This window comes from Cyanistes caeruleus, chromosome 5 (assembly GCF_971803275.1).
Source record: "Cyanistes caeruleus chromosome 5, bCyaCae1.hap1.1, whole genome shotgun sequence".
Taxonomy (NCBI): Eukaryota; Metazoa; Chordata; class Aves; order Passeriformes; family Paridae; genus Cyanistes; species Cyanistes caeruleus.
The window spans coordinates 37,546,409-37,565,515 of record NC_141705.1 but is presented as its reverse complement, the minus strand read 5'-3'; the positions used below and the strand labels follow the sequence as shown (position 1 = coordinate 37,565,515).

General features: G+C 36.8%; 1 protein-coding gene across 3 annotated transcripts in view; it reads right to left on the bottom strand.

The window, feature by feature from the left end:
* Positions 1-19,107, bottom strand: part of SH3RF1 (SH3 domain containing ring finger 1) — an 84,054-nt gene that overhangs the window by 63,129 nt on the left and 1,818 nt on the right. For all 3 annotated transcript variants that reach the window (XM_086890360.1, XM_086890358.1, XM_086890359.1), the window contains exon 2: positions 18,372-18,854. In XM_086890360.1, coding sequence (XP_086746486.1) covers positions 18,372-18,752 — 381 coding nt within the window. In that variant the 5' untranslated portion in view covers positions 18,753-18,854. The remainder of the gene's footprint in view (positions 1-18,371; positions 18,855-19,107) is intronic.

Sequence of the window (19,107 nt, the reverse complement as noted above, 5' to 3'; positions counted from 1 at the left end):
AGTTATACATTTTTAAGAGCCATGTTTAAATAATGTATTAACATGCAACAAAGACCTAAAGGATCTTGAAGCATCAAGCAGTTTTTTCCTTATTTATATCACTGAAGACCACAACTAAACCTATTTTATAGCTTTCTTCATCTACATATTAATTTATAAATAAGACCAGTCCATTCAAGATGAAGGCATCAATTTGATTCGTCAATCACTGCCTTACCCAAAAATAATTCAGGGCCAGGAACTACAGGATAGCTCATCCTTCTGTCCCAACCATTTCCAAAATAATCTGTGAGTCAGAAATATTACTAAAAGAAGCAATTTCTACAGTAGCTTGGAATCCTAAGCTCTCTGTGTCTGACGCATGAGGTTTTCATAAAAGAAAGACTTCTCCTCCACATCTGTCAATGAATATTTAATCTCATATTATCTGATACTATCCAGTATTGAGTTTTAAAAGTTTATAGTCAAATAATCTTAAATCAATTTTGAGTATTGAAACTTCCAATTCTTTTGGAACATAAACACAATACTGAAAGCAAATATAAATGATCTTAAACAAAAATAAGGTACAGGGACTCAAAGTGGCACAGGGCACTAACTTGTTCACCCAGCCAGCATGGTGACAGCTCTTTCCTTCCACCCTCTCTTTGAATTAATGTAACAGACTGATCTTCATCTCAGAAATCCAGGTAAATCTAAGTACCGACAGTCATTCATTGAAAATGTCTTAAAATTGTGCCCTCTAAGGTCACTGAGATGCTTTTTAAGAAGCAAGAAAAACAAAAAGCTCAAAATTTTCACACTAATTTTCTCACTGACTTAAGAGTCAAAACCTGCTTAACATACAAGGAATTTTGGAAACATTTAACCTATGATTACTATTCACTCTGCATATGATCTCTAGCTATGGCTAAAGGCTTTTGTGCCCAATTAAAAATTTTACTTTTTACTTACTTCATATCTATTTCAATCCTATTACATCATAATTTTAGCATACTGCCACCAGTGGCACTAACAATGCCCACCATATTGAGCATTTAAAGCAATTTCACCTTGGTGAAATTAAGGAGGAAAAAACCCATCCTTCATGCTGATTTAGAGGCATCTGTAGTAAAGTAATACTAAATGTAGCTGAGCTTCTTGAATCAGAAATGCGTAGTAGCCCTGGTAGTTTTTTTTATTCCCTCTTCATTTTCTACTGGCCTTTTGTTATTGACTCAAATAACTATTTTTCTTTTTCTGGCATGGCCTGCACGAGAGTAGAGATGACTTACAGCTCTTCAGCCTGTAGCTGGGTGGATAGTGCCCACTTCCCACAAACAAGAGCTAGAGAGTCTACAGCTCCACATACTGAGAATAAAAGGCCTGTGTATTTTGGGAGGTACTCAAGACACTGAAATACTGGGTAGGGGGTTTTGCTGTTGTTATTTTAATTGACTGTCCTATTTTAAGGGGAGTTTTGTGGTTTTGAAGAAAAAACAACTTTTAAAGGAATCCTCAAAGTAACCATTTCATCTAGAGAGGATTTCATACTGTAAATACCAGTGAACTAGTCTTCTGCAGTTCAGGATTTCAGGCAGCTGTGAAGAGGCAGGATTTCAGACACCTGCAATTTTTCAGAGATACCTATGGGCTACCTGCAGTGGATCCCTATGGAATAGCAGTCATTGGGAAACCAAAATCACAGTTCATGTATGTGATCAAAGCTGCAGTATTTAGCATCTTAACAGTCAAGTCTTTGCCAGTCTAGCAAAAGACAGTAAGAATATAAACACAATTGGGTAAGAGAGAAAAAATTTGATGCTGCCCAACCAACAGTAAAAACAGTTTTCTGCAGAAGAGTGTTATGGGATACATACACTTCCTGCTGCAAAAAATATGTCTAAAATTAGTTTCAGAGACTAGCATTTAAATTAAGATCTCTCACAAATAATTGTCATGGAAAGCACATTGAATTTCAATTCAACAAGAGCAAGTGTGAGGTGAGGATTCCATTAATAAATTTTATAATTAAGTCTACTCTGATTAAGTCTACACTCACAAAGGCTACTGCTTATTAACAGATCTTTCTCATCTCAGCAACATATTAGCTTAAGAGATAGATGAACAGCTTATTTTTACTGTTAAAATGCTGGAGGCTAAATTTAGTTTTTGACAGTGACAGCAGCTCTGATGTGCCTTGGTGGCGCATTTCATTGCAATGTTATCGTTACGAACTGGAAAATCCAAACACTGAAAGTATACGCAGGAGAACGCTGGTGGATATGCTTAGCATTTAACAGTCTTGTCTATTCAAGGATGATTCACTTCAGAGAAGCTTCCAGCACAATGTCACTTGGAATAAGAACTTCTAATTTTGCCAGCCTTGGACTAAGCAACATCCAAAGCAGAGTAGTGATGTAAGCTAGACTCCAGTGTTTTGGGTTCCACCTCCAGCCAAGAACAGGCTGGGCCATACACTGGTAATAACCTTGGCAGCGCTCTCCTCTGCTTCCAGCACTGCCAATACTAATGAAACAAAACTAGACACAAGAGGTTTCTTAGAGACTTCGTGTTAATGCTGCCTGGCTGGAATTATCTCTAATGCTTGTACTAATTATCCCTGAGTAGATTAGACCAGAGAGCACCAAGCCTGTCCAGCAGTCCTTTCTGTGCACACTCTGCTTGGTGACCGCAATTCCAACCTCAAAATTATATTAAATGCTTCACACCAACAGAAACTGCAACAAAACCATGAGTTTAAAAATTGTTATAGCTACATTAAGACAATCATCACTGATGCACCCTGATTACAAGAGATTAAAAATACATAAACTCAAGCAATACATAAAAGTAATCCACATAAATAAAAAATAAGCAAGTGATAAATAAAAAAGTAGAAAGCAAGCAGTAAAATACATCCGTGAAAACCCTAGTTTTCCATTTTATTTGAAATATTGCACAGAGAAATGGAGAACGTGCAAAGGGAACAAAGGGATGGTTTCTACACATCAGTGGTTCAGCTTTCTAGTGCCAACATTTTACATGGCCCATTACAGGCCCTTTTATTCCCTCATCTGCATGCATCAAGTAGAACAGTTATTCTTCATCTAGAGCCATGATGAGCATGTACTTGTACTTCTCAAAAATACTATTATTTTTCTGCATAGCCTTAGTTCTCTCTCCTTTGAGGTAGAAGACTGAGGTTCTATTCTACTTTTTCAAAAAAGAAACAAAGTAATATTACACTGCTCAGTGATTCTTCTCAAATACAGATTTACTACCAAGCTTTCAAACACTGTGCAGTAACATAAAGCACACAAAATTTAATCTTTTTTTTCTTTTCCTACCACCCAGAAAGAACATACTTGAATATGAAAAAGGCTAAATACAGTGTGTAAGGTCATATAAAAAACTCAAGTCCACATACATCTCAATGTACTTCGATCTTAGCATTTTTAAGGGAATAAAGTAAACTAAGTAAACTAAGATTACTGCTTTTGTTATATTTTCCTTCAAATTCAATAGCAGTCATATAATTCACACAGAATCACAGCAATACAGCATACCTGAAACATAATATTCTAAATTATGTATGCTTCTAATGCTGCCATTTTAAAAGCAGTTTGTTAAAAAAATCCCTTAATTTATGATTTGCCAAATATTAGTTTCTTTCAAAACAATAATGCTCCAACATCTGAAAGCTTATCCCAAGAGATACTATTTTCTCATTAAAAACAGAAGTCAGAAACAAACAATTTTCTCCTTAATTAATCTCATCTTTACATGAGGAAAATGAGAAGAGAAATATCACAGCTAAGCCAACACAAACAACAAATGTTATGTTCCCCATCTGATAGTCAAAAAGTAGAGGAAAACCACACTTTGAGCCATGGTTAATTAAGTGCTTTCTAGACAAAATATGCACTCGGAATTATTTTACCTCATCAAATTATTCACTGTGGATACAACCAAGGAGATTAAAAAAAAAAAGAAAAAAGGTTCTATTTCCATAAAAAGCATCATTCATACCTGAAATACATGATCCAACACGGCATGAGATCTAACCACCAAACCACAGACGTCTTGGCATGGATTTCCCCTAACCTCTACTGGAGCACTGAAAGTGATGACAAAACAGTTCCCTGGCTCAACGACCCCAGCACTCGCCTGGGATGTGAACAGTGGGGTTTTAATCCTTTTTCCAGTGAATATTTTATTTTCACAGAGCAGAACAACTTCAGTTGTTCCCCTTTAGAATGGGGGCCAAAAGTCTACATGATTAAGCCACTACAATCACTGGTACCAATCTTCACAGCACATTAAATACTGAACCAAAGGCTGACTTAACTTAATTAAGGTGATTCACTTAAGTCAGACTTAATGCATACTGACAAAATGACAAAACAGAGAAAACACGGGACTTCTATATCCAGTACAATTTTTTTCAATGCTTTTTGAAAACACTGCATGCAAAGACAAAAAAAAAAAAAAAATCAGAGAGATAAAATACAAAATATCTGTTAGCCCTCAATCTAAACAGCGAGCCAACATTCCTAGGTCCATGCTGACTCACCTTCATTAGAAAGACAAAATGAAATTCAAAATAGCATTTACCAAGAGTAAAATCACTATTTTATCCGGAACTAACATGACCAAGAAACAGCACCCTTTGCAATTTGTTGGTGCTACCAGAAATGACTGTGCTCCCAAGAGTGTCATCTGTTGCCTTGATGGCTCATGCAAAAGCTCTGATGCATTTCTTCCTTCTTGTTAACACTCTCTCAGAAATTCCATTTTTCTTCAGGCGTGCACCAGTGACCCAGCTCAGCTGTTTATGGTCAGTTTTATCAGTCTTCATAGAGTAGTCTTCTCTGTTCCAGCCTTATTCTGCTGATCAGTGCCCTTAGCAGCAGCTTTATTGCTTCAGCTACCAAAGGAACACTACGACCAATGTCCCTCTAATGAAGGATATCTACTGCACTTACTGATTTTTACCAGATCTGTTTTTATGGAAGTCATTAACACTCCTCTGTATTCCAACAGAATATTTTCCAATGTATATTTTAATAGCAAAGTTCAAAACTGCAATTTTATTTCTATAGCTACAAGAACTTGAAAAATATAAACATTGTGAGTGTTTACGTAAGGCCACTTTGGACAGATTTCACCCATTAAATTTTATATGCTGAACAGACGAAAGAATGTGCAAAAATGTATTCTTGTTTCAAAACACAGAACAAATCAAATGCTATTTCATTTTGACCAAATACCACTACTAAGACATTCAAATTCATTTATCCTATAAAAACCAACTACCTTCTCCAAAAACAAAGCACAGTTTGGCATCTAACGGTATGTATAATTGCAATCCACACCCAAAACCAGAGTTCTGTGGCACTGACAAAGCCCCAACAATCTGGTGCCAAGTTTGGTCTTCTTTTGCAAAAGCAAAGGGTTTTCCTCAAGTTAAAAAACCATACTCTCACAGAAATTTCATTGCCTCTATCTCTTTCCCAAAAATGAAACATGTGGAAAGAATATGAATCTCAGCTTTTAAACATATTTATGCATTCAAGTCTAGAAAACTAGTGCATAACTTGATTTTGGTTTGTATGAAATCTTAAAAATTTTTACTGAAGTTCTAGCTTTGAGCACCAGAGGTACTTGGCTTCCCAAGAATCAGATACTGCTCCCAGGAAGATGCGGGGTGCTAACCCTGCAGTGCAAATAGCTATAGTTAGAAGAGAGAGCATGATGATTTCTTAAACAAAACTGCAGCCAGTGTCCAGATCTGAGGATCACACAACAGAAGTTATCTGTTTAAGCACAAAGAGGATTTCTCCAACATCACAAGGTATCTTACGCAAACCAAAACTTACTAATTCCTGAAAGCAACAACTTTAAGGTTTGCTTGAAACACACAATGTGAAATACTGGAATACTTTGTTTTCATATACTTTTGAGACTAGGCTGTGGTTGCTGCATACTGGGCTAAAAGGTTTTTCGAGCTGTAAGACATGCCTAACTACAATGATAGAGTTAGTGTGTGGTTTGATTCAGATAAATTACCTTGAACTTCAATCTGGCTATGCACAACTGGGCTCCAATCTGACTGTATCTAAGTGAAGCAGCACTGAAACCCCTTGTAAGAAGACAGAAAATTTCTCACAGTCAGAGGTTTCTTCCAAGGACTGTACCTCTGAATATTTTAAGTCCGTATCTTCTATGACTGCAAGTACAAAACTATCTCTGAAATAATTTTATTTCTTTTTTAATCATTTCTAATATAAGCTCTTACTTGCGAACTGAGCAGTACACTACAGACAAAAATATACACCCACCTAGGCAACCACAGCCTACAAACCCCAAGAAAATGGGCACAAACTTCATCAACCAATCTCAGTAACTCATGTAACTCCCAGCAACATCAAAAAATAAGGAATTGTGTGGTAGAGCCTAACTGCAGACATTTCAAAATCTCTAAAAGGAATAAGGATGCCACATTACATAAAGTTTTACTCAGAGAATATTTTTTAAATGGCACCTTTTATGTAAAATTCCAATTGCTGCAGGGGAAAAAAGGGAACACACACTTCCTGACAGTTGAGCTGGTTTAACTCATACCCCCATCTTCCTTGGATTCTTTTAGTGCAAACTCAGAAAATCTGAAACAATATTATACTTTAAAAAAAGTCTCCCTACCAAACACTACTAAAGCAATAATGAATATTCCTTATTTAATTAAGACATAGTATTCAATACTGTATTTTTCAATAGAAAACCCACACCACCTGTGTATAGAGTGCAGAAGATAAACAGTTTCTCTTCCATGCTATTCAAAATAAATTTTGATGCCTTTCATGTCATTCCATTAAATGGTAGGGTGATAAAAAACAAACAGGAAAGCATAAATGACATCAGTTCTTTGTTGCAAGCAACACAATTCTGAACTGAATATATGAAAAAGTACCATTTCCTGAGAAAAGAGCATAAACCCATAACAGGAGCTGAAGTCAGAAATAAGCTTACCTTGACCCTTATGTTTCTTTCTGGGTTCAGAGGTTTCAATATAAGAAGATAAACATTTACTGAAATTTTAAACTACTTTGGGAACCCATGTCCAGAAACAGCCCACTAGTTATGCTATTTGTGCACTAAAAAACCAATTCCCTTATTAGTTAAAATAAAAGTAAACAAAATCCCCCTTACAGAACAAAACCAATATATTTTGAAACCATAGTTCTGGAACGATAGTTCTTTTAATGGTATTACAGAAAGGTGAGCTGCTCCAACAGATTGAGAAGATGCTGAAAATATTCCACTGTTTTTTTTGAAGAACATGTACCATAAAACCCATTCTTATCATCACAACTGAATTCAAAATAATAGATTTCAACCATGCTCTGTAACGCTAGCATGTTCTTTAAATCCTTATTTTCAGTTATTACTAACTGAAGGAATAGACAAAAGTCTGAGGAAACATGGAAGCAAGATGAAAGAAAATGCCATCAAATCAAAACAGCCACAGATAATGTTTATTTCTTCTTCCTTCTTTGAGAATATTTTTCAATTTCTCAGCAATTCCTAGGACACTAGCCCCCCTTTTCCTATATTTATTTTGAGTTCATTTAATCAAATACAGAATTTGTAGCTTTACTGGTTCCATAAGAACAATGAGAATACATTATTAGTAATAAAACAGGCATTTTCAGAATGTTGTGGAGAATCTGTAAGTGCTTGAGAAATATGCCAGAAGTAATCCTCAAAGTTCTGAATGGAAGTTCTTCAACCATTTTGGAACTGTACTAGTCTAAATGTCACAAAATACACGACACACTATTACAAAATAAACAATGAAAAATAAAATACGCAGTAATGAAATACATACATACTGAAGGAAATGATATGGCAGGTGAGTCAACACACATTCCTTCCTCACCTCTTGTCTAGCCAACACCTCCATAGCAACTTTTCTATTTTGATGTTCTCCAAAACATCATGATGCTCTCCTCAAACATCAAGCTACCTCTTCAGCTCACTTCTGCAGCACTCTCCCTCACCAAGACTTGAATTCAATTCCAGTGAGCCAAAAGTCATTTGCTTGATCCCATCTCCTCTGTAGTATTTAATTGGTCTATTGATATGTTCCAAGCCTACCTATCACATTTTGTTTTCATTCAACACCACTGTCCCTCTTCCTCCCTTATTACTTGACCATTCAGGTCTTTATCACCCATCAATACTGAAATTTCTCTGCTTTTCAGCCATCTCCTTCCAGAGGCCTTCTCCACCCTTTCCATGAGATAAGTGATTGCTTTCATGCCTCAAGGCTAGATGTGTGCTCAGCTCTTCTGCTACCCTCTCCAAACACAGGGTCCCCTTTCCATCTCCTGGACCTGGTTTGAATCCTACATCAGAACAAGTTCCCCAGGGAAGTGGTAGAATCACCGGCCCTGAAAGTGTTCAAAAAACAAGCAGATGTGGCACTTCATGGTATGGTTTAGTGGTAATAGTGATATTCAGTCAAAAGTTTGACTTGATGATCTTGGAGGACTTCTCCATCACTAATGATTCTATGATCCACTTCCTCTGTTCCTACTCTGGTGCTGTGTGAACATGTCTGGCAGAAAACCTCCTGTTAGGCTGAATTCCTTCATTACATACGGCTTTTTTTTAGTTCCTTCAACACCACTACCTCAGGAGTTCTGCCCAGGAGACAGTCACAGCTTAAGCTCAGTAGTGTTAGAAGAGCCAAAACTGAACAGAAGCAATATACAGAATGCAGTGGCAGCCAAGGCCACATTATTGGCATAATATTTTTTGTGGTCTTGAAATTCTGGTCCATAGACTCCTGATTGCCTGAAAGATTTGCAAAAATAGTTTGTGAAACAACCATGAAATTTGAATCAGCATACGCACAATAGCGAGGAAACAACCTGTTATTTTTACCTAACTCATTCTATATTTAAAATTTAACCTAATTTTATTGGGTTGCAAACCAGGAATTAATGCATTTTTGAAAAAAAAAATCTTTATTTACTCTTCCTCCTCCCAAAGAAAGAGATAGTAATTTCAACTTGTTCCTCAAGTTGCAAGTACTGTGGTACTGCATACAGTGAATGGAAATTCAGATCAGAATTTCTCAGCTTTAGGATCTGTCTTCTGAAAGATTATCTATTCATCTGCTTATTGACTATCCCTGCCCTGCTTAGTCCCAAAACCTAAGAGGATTACAGAACCTGGTAGCAAGGCTGAAGGCTTGTTAACTTAATAAGGCTGTGGATTTAAAACTGTGTTAAATTAAACAGGTTTTGAAAACGGCTTAAGCCTGCTAGTGTGGATAAGATTTAAGAATCTCCTCTCTTTATCTAGCTCATAAGAAAGACCATGTGAGAGAGAAGGGCACTGGCACACATGAACAAGTGAAGGTCCATGAGACATGGATTCTCCTTTAGCAAGCTCTCAGCTTCAGAATAAAAGCTTCTTCACTACTCAGAGGCACATTACCACAGTGAGTGAACTCTACTGGATTTTTTTTTTAAATCAGCTACTATAACAGCTATGCCCTATATATGCCAACTCAGATTGTCATCTGATGATCTTTGACTATTTTTCATTTTAACACTTTTTAAAGTCAGAAGTGCTTCATTCTTACTCTTTTAATATAAATAAAATACAGACTATAACCTAAAGGGCTAAGATAGCACACAAAAAAAAAAAAAAAATGAAGAGACATGTTTCAGATTATTCAGTATTGATGTTCTGCCACCTCTGTGCATTCCCTCTCTTGAGTTCAGCAGCTTGAAAGTCTTGTGGAAATGAGTACTTTTGTCTTTAATCAGAGCTTTTCAAAAGCTTGTCTTGTAGAACTGTGGTTCACACAAGGTAAAACAGTGGTTCAGTTCTTTAAAAAGCTTTCAATGCACATGTATATTTTGAAAGCTTAGACACTGAAAAGAGGAAATCAAGAGAGGCAATGTGCACATCTTTCCTTTATAAGAAAAGGAAAGCAGAGTTACCTCATCTTTCTGCAACACTAATGCCATGAAATAAAATCAGTTTTAATAACAAAGAAATGCTAAAGACTAAGGTGCACTTCAGGTGTTACAAAGTCCAACAGGACACTTGATGCCAGGCTTACCTTCTGAACAGCACTGGCAGCAGTCCTGCAGAGAAGAGAATGCTATCTATATTAATATTTAAACAACATTGAAATGCTTACCTTTGATCAAAATGAATTTATGATTAATAGTCTACTTCCCAGCTAGAAACTATAAAACTACACTTTGCACATTTACAGAATATAAAAATGGACTATCTATATTTGACTCAGAAAAATCAAGAAAGATAGAAGGAACAGTTAAAACACCAGAACAGAGCTTCTAGTTCAATTAAAAGCAAAAAAAACCACAAAAAAACCCACACCATATTCAAAAAATTAGATGTGGAAGGCCAAGCATATCAGCAATATTTCAAACACAATTACTGTGTGAGAGGGATGGCACACAAGAGAATCTTATCCTCATTTGCAGGAGATCAGACACATCCTTGCAGGTTCTGGCTTTTTAATACTTGAAAATTTAAGTGTTTATGCTGGGCAGGAAGGGGGAAGGAGGGGGCAGAGGGGATTAATCAAGAACCAAGTAAGATAGGAACAAAGACCTAGACAAGAAATTACTTAAAATTCTAAAGTGCTTATACTCTTACACTACAGAAACTTAACTTTGGACAATAAACCACATACTTAAGTGACACAAGCCTAAAATGAGAGTCACAATCGAAAGCTACTAAGCGTACAGCGGATTGTTCAAATGCACCACAGTTGACCTTCGTGTACCTAGCAGGCTCAGATTCTGAGATACTTTGGCAACAGTGTCTGTAAATTAAACATTGACTTCTATGTTTCACTTCTCCTTCAAGTGGAGAACCCAAACCTGTAGGTTTCCCAGAAACATTGAATGACATTCTAAAAATGTGTATATAAGCACCACAGACTTCAAAATACTGGACTTGGATTTCTCTCTTTGGAGTGATTTCCCTTATCTCCAGGGCATCTTTCTAAGTCCCAACAATTTCCTGACATTTTAGAGGATGCAAATATGAAAGCAGACTTAACCAACTGCCTCTGTGCTGACCAGCTCGGGTTCTGCATACAAACTACATGGCAACTCTGGCAATATCCATGGGAAAGGGATAAGTGGCATGCTCAGTGCAGCAAAGCTCTCTAAGCAGGATGAGCCCCAGTTTTCAGTCTGACAGTCAGAGGACAGTACTGTCATCTTCCCCTCTATACCTAAGAAAGATAAGGAGTGCAGCAAAGAGCACTTGGATGTATAACTCTCCCACCTCAGAGCCACTTGCTTTCTAAAATTAATCCAGCTCACCTCAAAGAAGCAATTCTCAGTCCAAAAAAAAACTGCTCTCCAAAAAGTCTCTGATTTTGTGATGTGAAAATAAAAGTAAAGGATTTGATCTAGTTCAGCTGACCCAAGAATTCACTGCTGATTTTCCAAGACAAGTTTTTCTGTCTAACACAAAGGGATCTGACAGGAAATGAGGTTTAACAGATGCACACTTTTCCTCTGTGAAGGCAGTAACAAAGCGTATGGATGAACAGGGCTGACCAGTGATATTTCAGCTTTAATTATTGAGAAACATTCTTGCCCACACTAGGATGTGGATATAGTCAGTGATTTAAAGGAGAAGAAAAAGAAAAAGCAAAAAGGAAGAATAATCCCAGGAGGCTAGACAATACATTAATATTAACTTATATTTTATGCTCTTCATGTATTTGGCAGATCTTAGTCATAAATACTACAAGATTGTACGTAGTCCATATACCTCAATAAATTTTTTTCTTTCTTATTGTTTCTTTTTTGTTCCTTATGTCTGATACAGTCATGGACAAATGGGACACAAAAGGTAAGAAAACTAGATGTTTCTTGGAAGTAGTACAGTAATATCAGAGGCAGGAGGTTGTTTGAAAGGAAAATAGTGGAGCCATAGAAAAGACCAAGGAAGTGTTAAGCGTATCATAAGGAGAAGGCCAAATACAGCACAAGGGGAAGTTCACTGAAAGAAAGACAAACAACTGATCATAACAAGTTTCCAATTTTATTATCACAGCTGCAGTTAAAGGCTTTCTGTTTTCTGCAGTTCCTATCCATGCACTAAACACTGAAATTCCATTAAAAAAACATTTCACTCAGTTGAAGGAGGGGGGAGAAGAAGAATTTCTAGTTGACCCCATCCTAACCAGCTCTTTGTACCATACATGACGCCTGTTAAGCCACTAAATGCATTGCAGAAAGCCAGACACTCTGCACAGAGAAACACAGCAACAACACTGCTGACTGACTTTTCTAACCAGATCTTGGATCACCTACATAAAGCAATTTTATTGGTACTTGATTTTTTTGGTAATATGAGAAAAAATTCAAGAACTTTTATTCTCTCTAAAAAAAATCTGCTTCCCTTCACAAGCCCATTAAAAGAAAGGGCTTGAGACTTCCTCTTAGTGCTGAAGTTTAAATTTTTGAAATGATCAAAGCTTTTGAGTAGAGCAACTCACTGGCCACATTAAAGTGGAGGAAAAAAAGACGCCATTTTATTTCATGTAGGTGGTTTTAAACAAATCTGCATAAATGGAGGAATATTAAACTGGAAAATGACGGGAAATAGAGACAGCCCTCTCTTCCACATAAAGACACAAAAAAAAAAAAAAAAGACCAAAACAAAACCCAACTTTTAAACAAATTTCAAAGGGATTTCAGATTTCAGCATCACATGTAAATAATGGACTTCTTTTTTAGTTTATAGATCATTCAACTTCGAAATCTAATTGTTTTCCAAAAAAAGGTATTACACTAGTTTGACAGCTATTTTATCAAGCAGATTAATGTTAATTGGCAGGTTAAAGATAGCTATGCAGGTTCAAAGCATGGAATTCAACATTTCTGAATTATCAACACAGTTTACACTAGATATTCTCTTCTTTTTCTTTTCAAAACACACTCAGATCTACACACCAGTGTGCCAGTCAGATGCAGATTTCCCTAGATGAAGGGTGGACTACGACTTCCACAGATGCTTCAAGTGTCTGGCTTTTCCTCACTGGGGTATGAATGTGATTTCCTATTGAACATCCAAACAAAATTAAATCCTCTTAACAATGTGACACTAAGCATTGCACCATCTTTGGGACAGGAAATGGATTATGAACAGTTCTCCAGTAATGTGGAAGTCAATGATTTAGAGTTAACAGCAGGATATACTGACCTCAACTGAGACTGTGGAACCATTGTAAAACAACCATGGATACATCCAGTATTTTAAAAAAGTCAGTGTCTGCCCTGGAGAGCATAAAGTCTAAACAGTGAGTCACACAAAGAGAGTACTATCAGTCATATCTGCAGATGGGAAACAGAGGCACAAAGAGCTTTGAGTGACTCTGTGCAAGGTCATAAAGGATGTCTGTAGCAAAGCCAGGAAGAGCCCGGAAGCTCTCAATCCAAGCTCAATGCCTTTGGATACAGAGACAGTTCTTCCTTTTGCTTATCCTCCTTCTCTATCTAATTATTTATCTCTAAAAGGGAACACAGTAGCACCATGACAGTCAGTCTACTTTCCTTTTATATTTTTGATCTCCATTAAATTTTCCCTAGTTTCATGTAGGGTACAACAGTATTACACAGAAGTAACTAAAATTGTACAAGCAACTGTAAACATAAAAGCAGAATCTCAGCAAACATGAAATGAAACAAAAGCATATATCTGTGATTTTCAAAGCATCACAAAATATTTTCTAACGATCACTCCAGAACATGAATAGGTATCTATCTCCAGATTCTCAAATGTTACTTGGGGAACTTCCCCCACCCCATTCCATCATCTTTCCCCAGATTTATATGCTAAGCATGATGCCATATGGTATAGAATAACCTTTTGGTCAGTGGGGGGTCAGCTCAAAATCAGGTACCATCAAGTAGTGATTCTCCAGCCTATGATCACAAATAACAATCACAGAACTAATTTCATTAGCCAGTGTTTTTTGCATGTTTTTCTACAACTACTTTTTCCTTTAAATGGGTATCCTTTACAATCTGGTCTGTTATGACAATGGGAACCTCTTCTAAGAGTACCCCTCCATCAGACCTTTACTGATACATTTCTTTGTATTCTCTTATTCCACTAACTCTTGTTTCAAGATGATTTCAACATCTGTTCCAATCTACACCTGCTGCTATGCTTGGTGATCCCCATATTTACTTACAATAATGTAATAAAGTTACTGATCTATGAATGCACATTTTCCATTCTATTGTTATTTTCTGGTCTAAAAGGTTATAGGTTAAGGTTATAGCTTAGCTTATAAAAGCTAAACAAAATTTTAGCATTATTTTCCTTGTTAAACAAACATGAAAATAGATGCATGGATTTACATGGCATGGCACCACTGCTAAGCATTAGGAGAAACTCACGAAACTATCTCCTGTTGAGGGTTTTTCTTTCTTCCTCAGTGTAAAAGAATTTATCAGAAACAACTCAGATGCTCAGATGCTAGTGGCTCTATCACCCTTTAACACCTAAAGGAGCATTTTCCAATAGCCTATAATGACTCTTTACCCTCTCATTTCAAGTTGACTTCACTGAGAATGCTATCTCCAGAGGTTTCTAGGGGCCTCCCAGAATAAAAAACAACCAAAAAGGGAAAAGCTTTAGGACTTTTACATTTCACTGTAACATTTCTTGATAAGATTTTCCACTAACATACAATGTAACATACTCACTGACATACAGTGTAATATAATGAAATTACACCATCAGTTCTTACTCAGCTCTATCAGGAATGGCCAACTTTTCTTTTGTTAATGGAGATGATTTGAATTATCCTCTTAGCTCTTCCTGCAACATTTGGCCCAGAAAACAGCTGAAAACTTTATTACAAAATATTTTCAACAGTGATGAGATTTCAGACTATCTAGACAACTCTTCTCTAGGTTCTATGGAAAAGATAGCCCTAACTTCAAAAAGCTGGACTATCAACAAACTAGAAGGGGACTTAGCATGTCTTAGGCAAACACGAATTCAAAAGAAAAGTTAAACATGGATCATGTTAAATCTGTCTAGGACGGAACAGCTCTCCAACATCTCACAGCTTACGCACACAGCTACATTTAAGACTTCTGCAAAAAACATACCCTTGTAAAACTGCCATTAGGAACTTAGGATAATTCTTGTTTGACACACTCTGTGAAAATGAAAAAATTAATAACATGAGCATAAACATAAAAGGATGAATGCTCTTTTGAAGGAAACAAGGCTCATGTGATCATGCAGTCCCTCCACAGCCCTCAATAACTTCCTCCCGATGACCAGTCCCAAGCAGATTTGAGAGTAGGCTTTGGCTCTTACAGCTCTTCCAAGCTGTCAACCTAGCTGAAGGTTTTCACTTGAAACAAAAGGAGAAAAGTATTAAATTCACATCCATACCAGAGAGAAAGCTGCAGTATGTGTATAACTGTTTGTTGTCCCATGCAAGCTGGCTGCCTAGAACAGAACTGCTGGACAAACAACAAGTTTTCTATCAGGTGCAGCAGGATGCTGTCCAGCCAGTACCAGGAAAAGGCACAGGAGGCTTTATACATCAAAACAGCAGGGGAACAAAACAGATTAAGAATTTGCACAGAGAAACTGCTGTTGTTACAGCAGTGAAAGCTTACAGAGGTTACAGAAAGAAACAGGGTTACTCTAGTGGGGGAGATACTAGGCACAAGATTCGTTAATCCCCGCCACCCACCCAGTTCCATTAGTTTTAAGACTCAAGAAACCATTTGTTTGTTTATTGCCATGTGTCACCACATACATACAGAGAATGCAATATACTGTGCAATTACAGGGCTGGCCACTCCACAGTCATTGATACAGTTCAGGAAATCATGCTGCAGTACATGCTATATTAACCTTTTCTGAAAATTATGGCATTCTCTGAAAGGGCATTTATGAGCTTAGTATTACTTCAGGCACATAAGCACAATGTTTATGATTTGACAGCCTTCATCCACATTCACTTCATTTAACATAACAGCAACTTTCATTTACTAGCTCCCCTTCAGCAAAATTAGTTTAGGAAATCTGACTCTGCCACTCATCTAGAAACAGATTTTCCTCTTCAATTCCCAGGGAGGAACTGTATTTGCAAGCATCTTTATGTTAGAGTTAGCAAAACAAACATGGCATTCATTTCAACGCTGTCCATTAAAGTGGCATTTTGCTTTCTGGACTTTTTTTTTTTCCAAACCACTTTTCATATAGAAAATGGAAAAGTAGTTCAATATCTCCACCTTCTTATCCATCAAAGTTGGCTCATGTTCTTAAAAGTACTGACTTCCTAGTAAAAAAGGCTCTGGACAACGTGGACAAATGATGAGATCATCATCTTTCCCTGTCTCCCAAAGGAAAGAAGGCACAAGAATGCCTGTGAAACTTCAAGAATTGGAATAAGACTTACCGTAAAAAACTGAAAACTATCATTAATATACAATGAGTATCAGTTAATTGCCTGAAGAATGTATATGGTCACAGTTTTAATGGCGCATGGTACAGCATAAGCTGAAGGAACATTGCATGTGTTATCGCTTTCTACTCTGTGCAACATCTGGAAATGCAAATGTTGCAGAACAGGATATTATAGAACATTTAGAAAAAAGAGCAAATATTCCATATTCAAATTATTTTGTCTAATAAGGCTTTAAGAAACTCTGAAGTATGGTCCCTCATGTACAGTGCTGCATTGGGAACCTTTTTGGAGGAGAAGTAGTCTCTGAAAATACACAGTTATTTACAAAGGTCAACACAAAAACACATAAACAAATTATAAGGGTTTTTTATTTTAAATTGAAGAGCATTTGCAAATGCAAGGTATCATGATAAACACCTTAAAGTTCTGGAGAAACCAGACTTGTTTTGATACTGCTGATGCTTCTTTGCAGTACTCTTTAAGGATTCTACATTCTGGAAAGAAAACTCAGCAAAAGCACAAAAACAAACCACTAACAGAAAAACCCCACAGATCACCTTCTCTCGTCACCAGTTAATATATATACAAAACAAAACTCATTAGAAGGAAGTGAGTTGATAATTGTAATTTCTGTATTCTAAAGTAAAGAACCTGATGAGATCTCTAGCAAGCAGAGAAAGCAATATCACCTGATGGAAAACCAACTGCATTTTAAATCCTTACGTAAACTTAAGAGGTGTATCTAAGATCTTTTGGAGAGATTCCAATCATTTCAAGTACAACTGAGGAAAATCAGTGTTAGGCTTCCTTCACTGGGTAAGTAAACTAAATAATTCAGATACACTTCAAAATAAAGACTAGTCCTGCCAAAAATACGTTCAGGTCATCTTCTTGGAACTCCTTAAGACATCTCATAAAAATCAAATAAACTCCACAAGACGGAAACCACATAAACCATTCAGAAACTCTACTTCAAACACAGAAACTCAAACTGGGCAGCAAAATCTTTCAGAGAAGCTGTCCTGATTTGTCATTAGATAAAAAGAACAAGGTCTGTCATCTCATAAAATTACGCTTCCTAACACTGGTTCTAGAATGAATAATCATAAACGAGGCTACTGAATCTTGATTATAAGGTATGACAGAGTCTACAGGTTGCATAGCTCTTAGGAAGGAATTAGAGTATATAAAGAAGGCAATGTCTTCCCATTAAGACATTCCCATTAAGATCTTCCAAATCCCCTAGAAAAAATACTTGAGGAAAAACTAATAAAGAAATTATGAGGACTAGGAGTGCAAACAACTTAGCAGATTGCAGGAATTCAAAAATTTCTTTTTGAAGGAATGAAAGTAAAAATTTTGGTACTTACAAGCTAGTGGCAAGATTTCTCTCTCATGTTTAACATTCGTTATGTCTAACTTAAAGGCAATTTACTAATTATAAGACTCATTTCAGAAAGTGCATGAGCCAAAATGAAATATCTAGTCTTGCAGTTGACAAACTTAACACAATTTCAAACGTTCTTCACAAGACCTCTATCCTTAATAATAAATTAACTTAAGCTTTCCATGTAAGTTACCTTGCTCTATTTGACTGTCTTTGAACTGGACAGTTAAGGATTTCTTCTCCTTGCCTCAAAAACTGAGTTTTAATAAGGAAGCATTATTAGTATTCATGTAATATTAAACCTACACTGATAGTAACACTGGCATGCTTTACTAGAAATCTACAGAAATTCTCAAAATTACGTTGTTTTGCTGTATTAACTATATGACCGTCCTTATCCCAAAGCAGAGGCCATCAACCGTTTTGAAATGGTGCAGGAAAAGACAGGGACACAACAAAATACTGTCACCACGTGGTACTTACCCTAACAGGAGGGCTCCGGGCTTGCACCCTTTGCTGCTGTCCAGCTTGGGAGCCCTGCAGGTCCTTTGATCCACAATTAGCTACAGTGTTGATGGGGACCCTTAAAGCGTTTGTGCCAGCAGTCCCACCGCCGGGTTTTCGAGGCCTCTGTTTGATGCCATCCAGTAGTCTAACAAGCAAAATATTACTGGGAAGCTCGTCAACACCGCAGTCCACTAAAGTCCGGCACTCGGGACATCGCAGCTCATTGCGAGAGCTCACAATGCCCAGCAGGCAGCGTTTACAAAACGTGTGTTGGCAAGGCAAGACTTTTGCAGAAGCATCAAGGCGTTCTAAGCAAACAGGACACTCCAACAGATCCAGCAAAGCCGATTCATCCATTTTCCTTGTATTACTTAATGAAAAAACAAATCTTTGCAGAATTTGTGTGTTTTGAGCACTGCAAGGGTGTCATGTTACATCCATTCCTCTTCTGACCGTGCTCTAAAATTTTTTGAGGGGAAAAAGGCATTAATAAGCTGGAAAAAGTCAGCAAGACCATTATATATGAATGAATTTGTTCATACAAAGAGCAGAATAACAGATCACTAGACTAATTCAGTAGACACGTTCAATAAATGAAACATAAATACAGTAATAACAATCTACATTAAGGTATTTATTTAAAATATTTTAACAAATGCTAGCAGCTAAGATTTTAAAATTCAAGTCCCCATAAATTTCAGTCTGAGTGATT